The sequence below is a fragment of the Ursus maritimus genome, unplaced genomic scaffold, assembly GCF_017311325.1.
Source record: "Ursus maritimus isolate PB19 unplaced genomic scaffold, ASM1731132v1 scaffold_10, whole genome shotgun sequence".
NCBI classification, from domain to species: domain Eukaryota; kingdom Metazoa; phylum Chordata; class Mammalia; order Carnivora; family Ursidae; genus Ursus; species Ursus maritimus.
Window position 1 is genome coordinate 3,026,719 of NW_024423344.1, and position 12,944 is coordinate 3,039,662.

Consider the following 12,944-nt stretch of genomic DNA (forward strand, 5'->3'; position numbering starts at 1 on the left):
TCAGCAGCCTCAAATATCGAAACTTTGTTGATTTGGAAGGGAATTAGAACACAAATGTTGAAAAGAATTCTACACAAGATAAAACCCATTATTCAGCATTTTGACAACCACAATTCAACTTTTAACAGCGTTTCAAAGGTACTTACAATCCTAAAGTAACTTTTGAATTGAAATTCAACTTATGTTCAGTAAAAGCAAATTTAAAACGCTTTGAATAAAGCAATTTATACCTTGCACCTATGTAAACTAAAACATTGCTGCACTCAGATAGTACCTGTCTTAGATGTGGTTCCCCCCCATTACTGGCTAATTCTCTAAACGTTATTTTACCAAATTTTCAAGATGACCAAAATAATAGTTATTCTCTCACTTGGTAAAATACCACTTTATAACAACAACACAAAAAATTGTTCTTTCAGGACTTTATTTTGTTTATTAATAAAGTAAATCATTATTATGACTTTTGAAAAAAAGTTTAAAAATGTTCAGCCTTCATGTTAATGTAGGTTAGGCCATCCAAAGACAAAGCAAAGAGTTAACATTAAGTCATGGTCCAGGATTATACTTATGAGAAACAAATACAGGACTTACAGTACTTGATAAGTAAAGACAACCAAAATAAACTGTATTTCAAATTTTGTTTCTATAAAAACATATTAAAGATCACTTAAAAATAGTGTCCATCTTGTCTTTTAAATGGGCATAGCAGACTCATCTGCAATCATGTACAAATATAATAACCTTGACTAATAGCTTTCTTTATCTTTTAATACAAATACAATTCCTTGCCTCTTTACGCAACCCAACAAAATAATATAAAGTGAAGTCATTAGAAAAATATGGACCTTTCTGAATCTATATTGCATTTTTAATTTAGGTTGGAAAATACAGTTCAGATCATATGAAACACATGGATTTCAGGCTTACATATTACCTATGTCTTACAAATTATCAGATATGGTTCTTTATTTTGGCTAAAATGCAAAAATATGATTACTTTCTTAATAACAGATTAATTACTTTAAAAATAGTTTCCATTGATAGCAGTGCTAGTCCTAGAACAAAATGCAAGCAAAACATATTTGTAAGTCACTGTCTATTCGGTGCCCCAAATACACAGATCCTAACACTCAGCCCTTAATATACATTTGCTTTAAAGATTACTGAATGGACATCTCATGTGTCTGATAATCTTTAATTTGAACAATCCTGTAAACATAGTCAAAATCTTTCTAAAAGAAATAAAATTCAAGTAAACATTGCATATTTGATTTAAACTAACCTTACAGTTAAATTCACCTATGACACATTGGATCAAAACCATTCAATATGTAAAAAGGTTTTTAAAAATCATCCACATGTAAAGTTGGAACTAAACTCTGTAAACGTGTTCATGTTTAAGAACTACTGTACTGCAGCTGCTCTTTGGTTTGGCAAAGTGATACTGGTCAGATGCCTCAGGTACTGAGTATTCAAGTAAATCTGTACTCAGGTAAAACCAAGACTCCTGTCGACTGTCTTTAAAGGCAATGGCAAGACCTGAAATTCAACTTTATTTTCCTTAAATATCACGTCACAACTATTCAAAGTGTTTGACGGACCAAAGCTAGTACTAATACATTTTGAAGGCCTTCATTTTGACCTTTCCCCTGCCAAGAGTTGATAGAACTCATCAATAACAGTTGACATACCAAAGAGGCAGCCTTGCCCTGACTCCCATGCAGCTTATAGGCCCTTGCTGAATGACCATTAATACGTATGAATAAATCAGCCAAGCATTTAGAATGTGGCAAAATGTTGACCATAAATTAAAGCAAAGGTAACTAAAGCAAAAGGCTTTAAGTGAAAATCTCTGAAAAAGTGTTTCCTATGCTATTAAAGAGGATGGTGAAATACAACTTAAAAGAGAAAAATATACCACCACAAAAGTGCCTGGACAGGTTAAAGGGGAAATTTATGTTCTTCAACTGTTAGTCAGGTGCATGCAAATCCTTTGATCTAAATGTAGAAATACAGAAAGTACGAGGAGAACAATTCTGAAAGTAGTCAAGTAGGTTTAAACATTCACAATTTCCTTATAATACACAAAATGCCAAAATGAAGTGGTATTTTGTTATCCCTTAACTCTCAGTTTTCTAGAGTCAAGATTATTAGGACTACAAAGTTGAAATAAAGATAGAAGAATCATAATAGTAGTATTCCAAACTATATTTTCAAAGCTAACTCATTCCTTTGGTTCAAAGGGGAAAAAACCCATAACTTCCTTTTAAAACCTAATATTAGTATAGCCAACAGAATTAGACAAATCCTATGAACTGAAGATCTGGAATAGCTGACTATTAAATTTATGCTACATTAGGAAATTATGGAGCTATCCCTAGCATATGTTTGGCATACAGAAAGTACTCCAAAAATACTTGTTGGATGAGTGAAACGTAAGGTTAATTTTGCAAAATTAGGAATCAAAGAACGTGAGCAGTCATTCAGTCCAACTCATGCATATCACCCCTTCCCCCCAATTCCATTTTACAGATAGGGAAACTGTAACGGTTGCTATTTCAATCATTTTGGTGTGTGTGTGTGTATTTGACTAAACAGGATAAGTGAGGAGTAACATTTCTACCTTGTTTCTCCTTTACAGGATACAGGATTTTCTCTTAGAATTAACGCAACAATTCCTGTCCCTTAGATTGCATTTCAAAAGGAAAAGGAGATCTAGGTCTACCAGGCTGAAAGGGGCTGGTGTTTAGGAAGTCAGATTTAAAATTTTGTGTGTAAGAGTGGAATCCACTGCTCACAGACTGGAAGTCTTAAATGACTACTTAGGTTAGAATTTCTTTCCAGAAAGCAGAATTACACTAGGCGGTTTTACCCTAGTTCAAACTGCCTTTCAAGTCACTGTTTAAGCTGTTAAAGGAATACAGTAAAAAGTTTCAAAGTCCTTTCTAGTAATTGCCTAAATTGACATTTAAAAGTCAACAGCATGTTGCATTTAAATACCTTGGGACAAAAAATAATTTTTAACAGCTTAAGATACCTGCCTATCTTCCTCTTTACTTTTCTTCTAGCCACTGCCACTATTCTGACTATGTCCAATATTTCTAGAGCACATGTGCCTTTCTGTTTCCCTGCCCATAAAAATACCCATGAAAATACAATAAAAAAGTAATTTAAAAGCAGAAAGAACCAAAAATATTTCCTAGACTGCCAAGTTTCCTTTAAGCCTCGGGCACAACACTACATTACGTGGTTGTATTAATGTAGAACTAAGCCATCAATGAATTATACAAATGTGCTCCATGTTTTAAATAATTATATTTAGATATCTGAATCTTTCTGAGTGTTATTTTATAGCCAACAATAAAAAACTTTATTATAAATGTTGAAAAGTATAAAACAGTAATTATAAATTAGCAAACACCCAATAAAAAAAAGTTATTTTCTTTTCCTTACCCAGTACAAGCAACAGTAAATGGATATTATTATTCACCTTCAGCCACCATACTGCCCTACATATACTTCACTTAACACAACTTTTCAGCTTGTTTCGGGGCGAAACTTTATATGGATACTAAGAAACAACTCTAATTATGTAACTCAGGTTTCAAAAAAATACATATGCCATGTTAACATGTGACTTGACAGCTACTGTAGCATCTCATAACAGGTAAGTGTTATTTCCAAAGTAAAATTAAGTCACTTTTGTAGCAGTATCAGTTGATGTAGCACAAATGGGTGTATTTAAGATTAAGGCATCTTTCTGCTCTGGAGTAGTGCTTCTGTGGATCCGGCGATCTGTTACAAAGGCTTCCTTTTTAAAAAATAGATCTTCTGTTATACTTCAATTATTTCATTCCATTGATCATTTTCTTGCAAATAAAACTGAAAATATCAGTCCATAATATGTTTTTATAAACCTACAAAACCAGAAACAATTGAGTTATTGGTTAAAACTTGATTTTATATATCTGAAAATAAAGATTTATTAAATGGTTCTCTGGACTAAGGTATAAAGCTGCTAAAATAACAAGACAGGGATTAAATTTTAATACTACTAATATTGTAATAATAACACAGATTTTTATAAACAGTAAATAAGTGATATCTCTGACTTTCTTCCTCTGAAGCAATCAAGAGAGCATTTTAAAAGAGGTAGATTCTTACAGTTCTCCCTTACTGTTAACTTGGACATAATCCGAGGAGACATCTTATCTACCTCTTCGTAAGACTGCTATAGGATGTGGGGAAATACCACGGCAACACTTATAGGTTGTTGAGATTTTCAACAACCACATTAGACATTATCCCGCCCACATTAAGAATCCAAAAACCAGGGCTATACCACAGCCATATAGTTCTGGCTGACATGATCACCACATGATACAATCACCACTCCTCTGTGGAGTCCAGCCTGACACAAGCCCCCAATAAGAGTGCTGTTCTGACTCGGTCTAGGTCTTAGGCTCTGGCTTTTACTTTGGACATGGGCTCTGGGTCCTCTGTAGGGAACTGAATGCTAATGAAAAATACTGAGCAAGGAAGCAGACACTCCCCTACTTGAGACTCCAGATGAGAACTCTTTGGAAAAAAAAAAAAAGAACTCCTGACACAGAGAAACTGAGAAAATAAATGGATGTTGCCTTAGGTTGCTAAGTTTGTGGTAATTTGTTATGGAGCAAAAGATAATCAATATAATATACATTATAAGGAAGACTTCAAAAATTCTAATAGCTGCCTAAGATGCTACTGAGTCACTGACCTAGCTCCTAACTTAGACAGCAGTCTTTGTTTTGAAGCATTAGGAGAGACAGAGAATTCACTACATCCCTCAAAGTTCAACTTAGTTATGTTATTCTCACTGCTGATACTACAGTTTATGTTTAATCTGTCTGGAACGTCCTCGATTGCTATTAAATTAATTTCCTCTGGCTACTGTCTGGGGGCTAGCCAGATCGAAAACAGCTGATCAGTGTGGCTGGCTACAGTAAACTGCTCTTTCATTGTATCTTTTCCAACTAAGTCACATCAGTGAACCTCTTCAGTCTTTTCTGCAGCCTAATTAGTCACTCTTCTTTCTTAAACTAATTAACAAGACACTGTTTACTGGAAGGATTAGCTGTCCACATATCAACCCACACTTGTTTTTAGTTTCTTCATTAATCTACCAATACGTATTTACAAAGATTGCACTAGGAGTGGTTAAGAAAAATGGGATTTAAGCAGCTGCTACCTCTCAATCTCTTCTGAACTACCTGATTTTGCTGATATAATTAAAAGAGTACAAACAATTGACTTGCAAATTGTGAGATTACAAAATATGCAAATAACTGCATTTGTTCAAGGAAATTACCTTTATACTGTCTTACCTTGTTCTTATTCAAATGGTTAGTTATGAACAAGTGGTACTCAATTTTCTATTGCCACTGTAACATGGTTATTTGTCCCTGTAAGCACATAATTATATATGACAGGACAAAAAAAAGAAGTATTAAGTTTCTAGCTAATTGGTAAAATTGATGATTACAGTAAAAGCAACTCTTACGTAAGCACTAAATAAGCTTATGGTGTCAACCATTTATCCTCTTGGAGAACCCAGAAGTAAAGCAATGCTAAGAGCTAAAAGTCGGGTTTTATGCTTATATTTGTAAAAATGTCCATTGGCTTTTAAAGATGTTCAGCAGCAGTAATTATGAAGCCCATGAAATGAATTTTTCCCTTGACCTACGTGGCGTCGAATGATCCTAATGAAGATCCTAATGATACCAATTCAAGAGAATAACTGCTGCTAAAAGCCAAAAAGAAAAAAAAAAAAGTCAGAAATTCTTACAGTAAGTTTCCAAGTTTTAGGGTATTTCCTCGAGTTGGTACCAACTGATCTGAATGTCCAAACCATTTTCTCACAGTGCAAGATGATGACAATGTTATTACTAGTGCTGTTGAAAACCGCCATGATATATTTTAGGCTATAATGTTTGTTAGGTGGCCAGGCTATGTTATAAACCCGATCTAATTTGAAAGACCATCTCTGTCTTATCAACTGTTCTATAATGCATCCACAATTCATGAAATGATTGAGTCATCAAGAAAGCGAAAGTTAAGACCCTAAAGAATAACCTTGTTTAAATGTTATTCAGAATAGTGAATGCCAAAAGAACTTTCTATATCTGAGGTAACGACATATGTGGCTGGGTAACAAAAGAAAATCCCAGCTCTGAACAGAACAAAACACAGCAGTAGCCACTATACTTCCACACTCAAACCTCTTTCTCCATAAAAGCCACCAATAATAAACACTGACACCCTATTTGTAAGATATTTTATTAAAAAGTCTCACATATCTTAGTATTTTAAAATATCATGTTGTTTTGATTTTTATACATTTGTTAAATCCGATTGATCTTCATTTTAACCAGAAAAAGCACTGTTTTCAAATGACAAGTATTACCTGATCTGACAGTGCCTTCTTCAGATCCATTCTCTATCCACTGAGATTCACTGTCCAACAATCGGTTTTTTGATTCACTAAGCGGTTTGATAGGAAAGGGTTGATTTGAGCCAATACTGAAAAGAGGAAGAAGTAATTTAGCAAATAGTTTAATGCTCAATTAAGGATACTTAATTAATAAGCAGCAAATTAGTATTCCTTCTCCTAAATATGTGAGGGCAACTCATGAGATCTCAGCACTCTAAAAAAACCTCTATATTCAAAAGAAAATTATGCCCCCGACCCCCAACTGAATGGCTCTCTAAACCCAAGAGTCTATATTCCAACAGTGCCAAAGAAAACAATTAGACAAAAGAAAAAAGCTTCAGAGGCTGGTGTGAAACTTTTAAAACATATGTTAATCAAGAGCTGTAAGGTAGCACGAGGTGAGGGTCTATGTCTTTGGCCAGGACAGAAAAATTACCTGTCATTTCCCAAGTTTTCTGCTTTCTACCTCTGCAGTTTAGATCTAAGGGGAAAAAATGATTTAGTGATTTAGCGTAGACTTACTTTTCTTGCTAAGAGATCCAGGGAGGGAGGGAATGGAGGAACAGAAGAAGGAAAAGGGAACTAGTATTTCTTGTGTACTAACTATGGGCCAGACACTGTGCTAGGTGCTTTATACACATTATGTCAACTTTCACAATAACCCTTGGAGGTAAGGTATGGTTATCCTCATTTTATAGAGCTGGAAACTGAGTCTCACACAGTTTAAGTGACTTGTTCAGATTCACAATAAATGTCAGACTTCTAAGGTCCTAAGACTGTAGGTTTGAAGGTCTATGTTCTGATATTAATAGGCTGGCTTGGAATTTATAACCCCTCCTCCTCCACAATTAGAAATAAATTGTGTCCCAAATAAATTTTGACTATTTCACTTTGACAGAAGTATCTCTATCTTCTTTAAAATTTCATTTAAAATGAACTATTTCTTTGAATTTATGAATCAGTTTGCTTGCCATGCAAATACTGAAAAAGTATCTTCTAAGATGAATGAGAAGAAATTTTACATTTGTATTTTTGAAATCCTCATTAATATTATTTTTACACTGCAGTTTAAATGTTTATCAAAATATATTGGTGGATAGTATGACTAATTTCTTTGAAAAAAAATATAGCTGATATAAACCAAGAATCAAATCTTGAAAGAATGTCTTAGTTTCTAGAAAGATGTAGCATATTTAGGATAGCCATATTTCCTAGTTTGTTCAGATACTTCCAGTTATATGTGATTGTCCTGGTTCAACTATTAAAAGCAAGCATTCTCTTTCTTATTCTCCAGGTGTTCTGGTTTGGATGATAAAAAATATGGTTATCCTAAGCATATTAGGTACATACACATATTAGCTCTCAGTTAAAAAAATTTACATAAAATTTCTCTTTCCCTATCTATGTTGACTTACAAATTATTACTGTATTTATCAGATATGTATGTATAACACACACACACACAGTTTGCTTTATAATGAATAATGAAAAACTTAATGTTAAGAAGCATACCTTCTAGCATATTCATTTTGATTTGTAACAGAAGCTTGTTCTGGATCCATCCCCACAAGGCGAGTTGGAAAACTGCAACCATCACCCAAGCTGCATAATGAAAAATATCAGTAATAATTTAAATCATATTAACTTAAATAAGGTTGTCAAATTCAACCACCATTCTTCAAAAGCACAGTATAAAGAAATTATCGTAACTTGTCGTTTCAGAAAATAATTCTTAAAATTTTCTAATTTAGAGGGTTACTAGCCTCATTGAAGAAATAAGCCGTCTTCTCTTATAATTTACATATATTTGAAAACAGTATCCTTCAGGATTATTAAGATTATAATGCCTAGGGCACCTGGGTGGCTCAGTCAGTTAATTGTCTGCCTTTGGCTCAGGTCATGATCCAGGGTCCTGGGATTGAGCCCTGCATCAGGCTCCCTACTCAGTGGGGAGCATGCTTTTCCCACTCCCTCTGCTATGCCCCCTGTGTGTGCTCTCTCACTTGTTCTCTCTCTCTCTGAATTAATGAATAAATGGCTCCCTCTGCCATGCCCTCTGTGTGTGCTCTCTCATTTGTTTTCTCTCTCTCCATGAATAAAAACCTTAAAAAAAAAAAATTTATAATGCCTATTAAGGTTATGATACCTCAAACATTAAATAGTTGGGTATTGAGATTATAATGCTTATTAAGATTATGATGCCTATGAAGATTATATCTCAAACGTAGGTAATCAAATATTTGGGTAACCGACCTGCTCATCACAATCATTTAAAACATCATAAAGGCTCAAATTGAAACTCAAGATGTAAGTTCCAAATATTTATTCATTTCACAAATACTTACTAAATGCCTATGATGCCCTGGGTGCTATTATTAGGACTAGGGATATAGCAGTGAACAAAAGAGAAAAAAACCCTCTGCCTTCAAGAAGTTTACAATCTATAAAAAAGTACAGAATTCCTTAATTTCACATTTTATTTTATTTTTTTAAAGATTTTATTTATTTATTTGACAGAGATAGAGACAGCCAGCGAGAGAGGGACACAAGCAGGGGGAGTGGGAGAGGAAGAAACAGGCTCATAGCGGAGGAGCCTGATGTGGGGCTCGATCCCGTAACGCTGGGATCACGCCCTGAGCCAAAGGCAGACGCCTTAACCGCTGTGCCACCCAGGCACCCCATAATTTCACATTTTAAAAATACCAAAATTATGTAAAACAGGGACTTTCATTTCCAGCCAAGATGGATTAATGGATAAATGTGACCTTTTGTCATGAACAACCAGAAAATCGAACAGTATATACAATAACTGTTTTCCAAACAGGCAACATAGAACTGTGGTCTCTGAAAAAAGAGAAACCAACCAAGCGAGTCCCAGGTTTCTGCCAGGACCTGAGCACCACCAGGGGAAAAAAGTAGAGCAAGGTAGTCCCACTGAGTTGAGGTGCCAGAGATGGGTGTTTCAAGAAGTTGAGGTCGCTTGAATCTACTGGGCAGAGGTGAGGAAGAGGGAGACGTACAAAGAAAGGGCTACAACAATGCGCACAGCATTTTACTGGAGTCTTTTGGTGAATGCTAAGCTACACATGTGACTCTAGGCTTACAACAGCCTCAAAAGGACCAAGCTAAAACACAAGTAACTGCAAAAGGGAGAGAGCAAAATTTAATACACAGAATTCAAAGTGTCTACCATCTAATAAAAAATTACTAGCATAAAAAGTATCAGGAAAATGTGATCCACAACTAAGAAAAAAATGGTTAACAGAAAAGAATTAGAAATGACTATGAAAATTTGAAGCAAATACTTTAAAATAGTGACATATAAATATGTCTGTGAATTAACAGGAAAAAAATGGATATGAGAAGAGAAATGTAAGATATATAAAAAAAGAACCAAACTGAACCTCTAGAGCTAAAAAATACGATATCTGAAATGAAAATTCACTGAATGAGCTTAACAGCAGAGCAGACATCATAGAAGAAAAGATCAGTGAACTTACAGACATAGCAACAGAAACTATCCAAAGGTTAGCAGATGGAGAAAAAAGATGGGCCCTGGGGAGCAAAGAAGAGCAATGACCTGAGGGTCACAATCAAGCAATTTAACATATGTATATTTAGGAGCGCCCAAAAAACCAGTGGACATGGGGAGACATGACGAAAATTATTCAAATGTGATGAAAACTATAAATTCACAGATCCAAGAAGTCTAATGAACCCCAGAGAGGATAAACACAAAGAAACCATACCAAAAAACATCATCATCAAACAGCTTAAAATCAGTGATAAAGATAAAATCTTAAAAGTAGCCAAAGAGCAAAAAAAGACCCAGTAATTTACAGACAGTGGAATAAAGATAAGAGTGAGGCTGATTTCTTCTCAAAAACAATGCAAGCCAGAAGTTAATGGAGCATCTTTAAAGAAAGAGGGGGAAAAAGCCAAAACCATACCAGTCAACACTGAAACCCCTGTTTAGAGAAAATAATCTTAAAAAATACTAGTCTAATATAAAAAAATAAATATTATTTAAAAAAATACTAGTCTGTGTTCTATCCAGTCAGAGTGGAAAAACCTTGCAATACAGGAGATAATAAAGTACAAAGAAGAGATTGATGCACTTAAAGGTACAGCAATAGGATCTATCAAATGAAACACAGAAAAAAGACTGAACAAAAAATGGACAGTGGATCTGGGAGCTGTGGTAGAACTTCGAGTGTACTAATATACATGTAACTGGAGTCTCTACAGTAATGGGGAAAGGGGGTGGGGATGACAGAATAAATATTTAAAGAAATAATGGTTAAAATACTTTCCAAATTTGATGAAAGTTATAAAATCACAGTTCCAAGGAGCTCAACAAATTCCAAACACAAGAAACATGAATTAAATTATATACCAAGGCACATCATAATCAAACTGCATGAAACTAATGCTAAAAAGCGTATCTTAAAAACACCCAGTGAAAAAAAAGACACATTACCTATACAGTAAAAAAAAAGAATGACTGCAAACTTCTTGTCAGAAGAAATGTAACCCAGAAGACAGTGAAGCAATATCTAGAATTATATGCCAAACAAAAATGTCTTTCAAAAGTGAAAGCAAATGTTATTTTCAGACAAAAATATAAGAAATACAGCTAAACAAGGGGAAAAAACCCTGTAACATTTATAAATATATTACCTGAATTTCAAATATTTTTTACTTTTCTGTAATGACTTTGGTATATAGATGGCCTAAGATGGCTGGGAATTTGGGAAAAAAGGAAACTATGAATCATCTCAAGCATATACCTTCATTTAAATTTTCATTTAAATCTGAAGTTAAAAACTGCATTATGTGTTGGGTCTTCTTTTAAGACACAACAGAATACATAATCTGTGATAAATCTTTGAAGATATAGCTAATAAGTATAAATTCTTACGATTCTCTACTTCAAACAACTTATTTTCATCTTGAAGGAAAAAGAGTGATTGCTATTTTTACGCATCATCTTTTTTTTCCCTACTTTCCATTCAAATATATGCCCAAACTCTCTTTTGGGAGAGTTTAATAAAAAACATGAAAAATAAAGTATTTTATATAATCAAGATGTTCTGAGTTTTCATTCTCAAGGCTCAGAACGATGTCATTATATACTGTATTCTCTGAGTCTTAAGATATAAGCCAAAGAGACAGACTATCACAGATTGTGTAACTTCTGAGACCTGCATTTTATACATTACCTTGAAAATATTGGAAGTAGCCAGTATTTCTTTTCATCGCCAAAGACTTGTCTCCAATTTTTACTGCATCCAAGAGAAAATCCATTTCCATCAGGTCCATATGAAAATGTGGGTGAGCGGAATGATTCTGTTATATGTACATATACGAAAAAAGAGTTAATCTATTTAAAAATTATAAATAAATGTTCAAAATTTAAAATAAATGTAATAATTAAAAGATAAATTTCTGAAACTTATTTTGGAAAAAGCAATACCACCTCTGAGTATTTCATCACCTTTATAAAATGAAAATGTGAAAATTATCTAATTTTACTAAAAATCTACTGAAGTGTGTTCACTGTATCTCACCTTTTTAAAAAGATATGCTAACTCTTGCAACTTCACTCATTTATTACTTATGAAATTCTTACTATGTGTCTAATGGCACAGTACCAGGTGTTTGAAATCCAAAGGTAAATCAGATGGAATTCTTAACAAAGAACACACAGTCTAACAAAGTCTAAAACAACTGCATTGTGATATACATGTATGAATGGGTGGTGGTATGTGAGCATGATCTTGTACAACAAATAACAGATAAAGCAGCAGATGGTGATCAGAGATCATTATTTTAAGTTTGGCTGTTAAGTGATGTAGAGTGGGGCTAGAGAAAGATACACATTATACAAGAAAAAGGTTTTTTTCTTTATTTAAAAATACAATTTATTTTAGCATGTTTTATAAGCTAAGGATAAGAAACCAGGGAGAGAGGAACTGGGAAAGGTTGATGATATAGAAAAGTAAAGTAAAAATTGATGGAAGAAAATTCTAGAAGAAATAAGACAGCCTCTAGAGGAGTTCTAAAGATTAACCTTAGATACCAGAAAAGACATCTGTCCTCAGAAGTTAGAGGCAGAGTGACAGTGATGGGTTTGAAAGGAGAAATGTCAGTTCGAGGTTATAAAGGAGAGAAGATAAGAATTTACTCATGACAACTTCTAATTTTTTCAGAAACCCATGACATGACTGCCAAAGAGAGTGGAGGACCCAAGTGAGCACTGAGACTTTAAATGTGTAGGTGCACCAATCACTGTGGGAGTGAGACTGTCTTCCCCAGCTTTCTACAGCCCCAAAGTACTTGTGGATAAAGTGGAGAGCTAGAATAATCCAGGTGTCATGGATCAGCAACTGAATTACAGGAGAAAGCCAGGACAGGTGTAGCGTAAGAGTGCTGTCAAGAGTTGTTAAAGTCATTTGTTACAGGATCTAGA

At 34.2% G+C, this 12,944-nt stretch overlaps 1 protein-coding gene across 3 annotated transcripts in view; it reads right to left on the reverse strand.

The window, feature by feature from the left end:
- Positions 1-407: 407 nt before the first annotated feature.
- The window catches only part of ZDHHC20 (zinc finger DHHC-type palmitoyltransferase 20), a 70,306-nt gene continuing 57,769 nt past the window's right edge, over positions 408-12,944 (reverse strand). The window contains exons 9-13 of one of the 3 annotated variants that reach the window (XR_005832198.1): positions 11,695-11,821; positions 7,985-8,074; positions 6,909-6,953; positions 6,446-6,561; positions 408-3,917 (exon numbers count right to left, since the gene is read on the reverse strand). Coding sequence is in view for 2 of the 3 variants with exons in the window: in XM_040621361.1 (XP_040477295.1) it covers positions 5,407-5,444; positions 6,446-6,561; positions 7,985-8,074; positions 11,695-11,821 (371 nt within the window). In the remaining variant the exon portion in view is untranslated. Of the gene's footprint in view, positions 3,918-5,366; positions 5,445-6,445; positions 6,562-6,908; positions 6,954-7,984; positions 8,075-11,694; positions 11,822-12,944 lie in introns of all 3 variants that reach the window. The other 2 variants (XM_040621361.1, XM_040621368.1) reach the window with 2 other exon arrangements.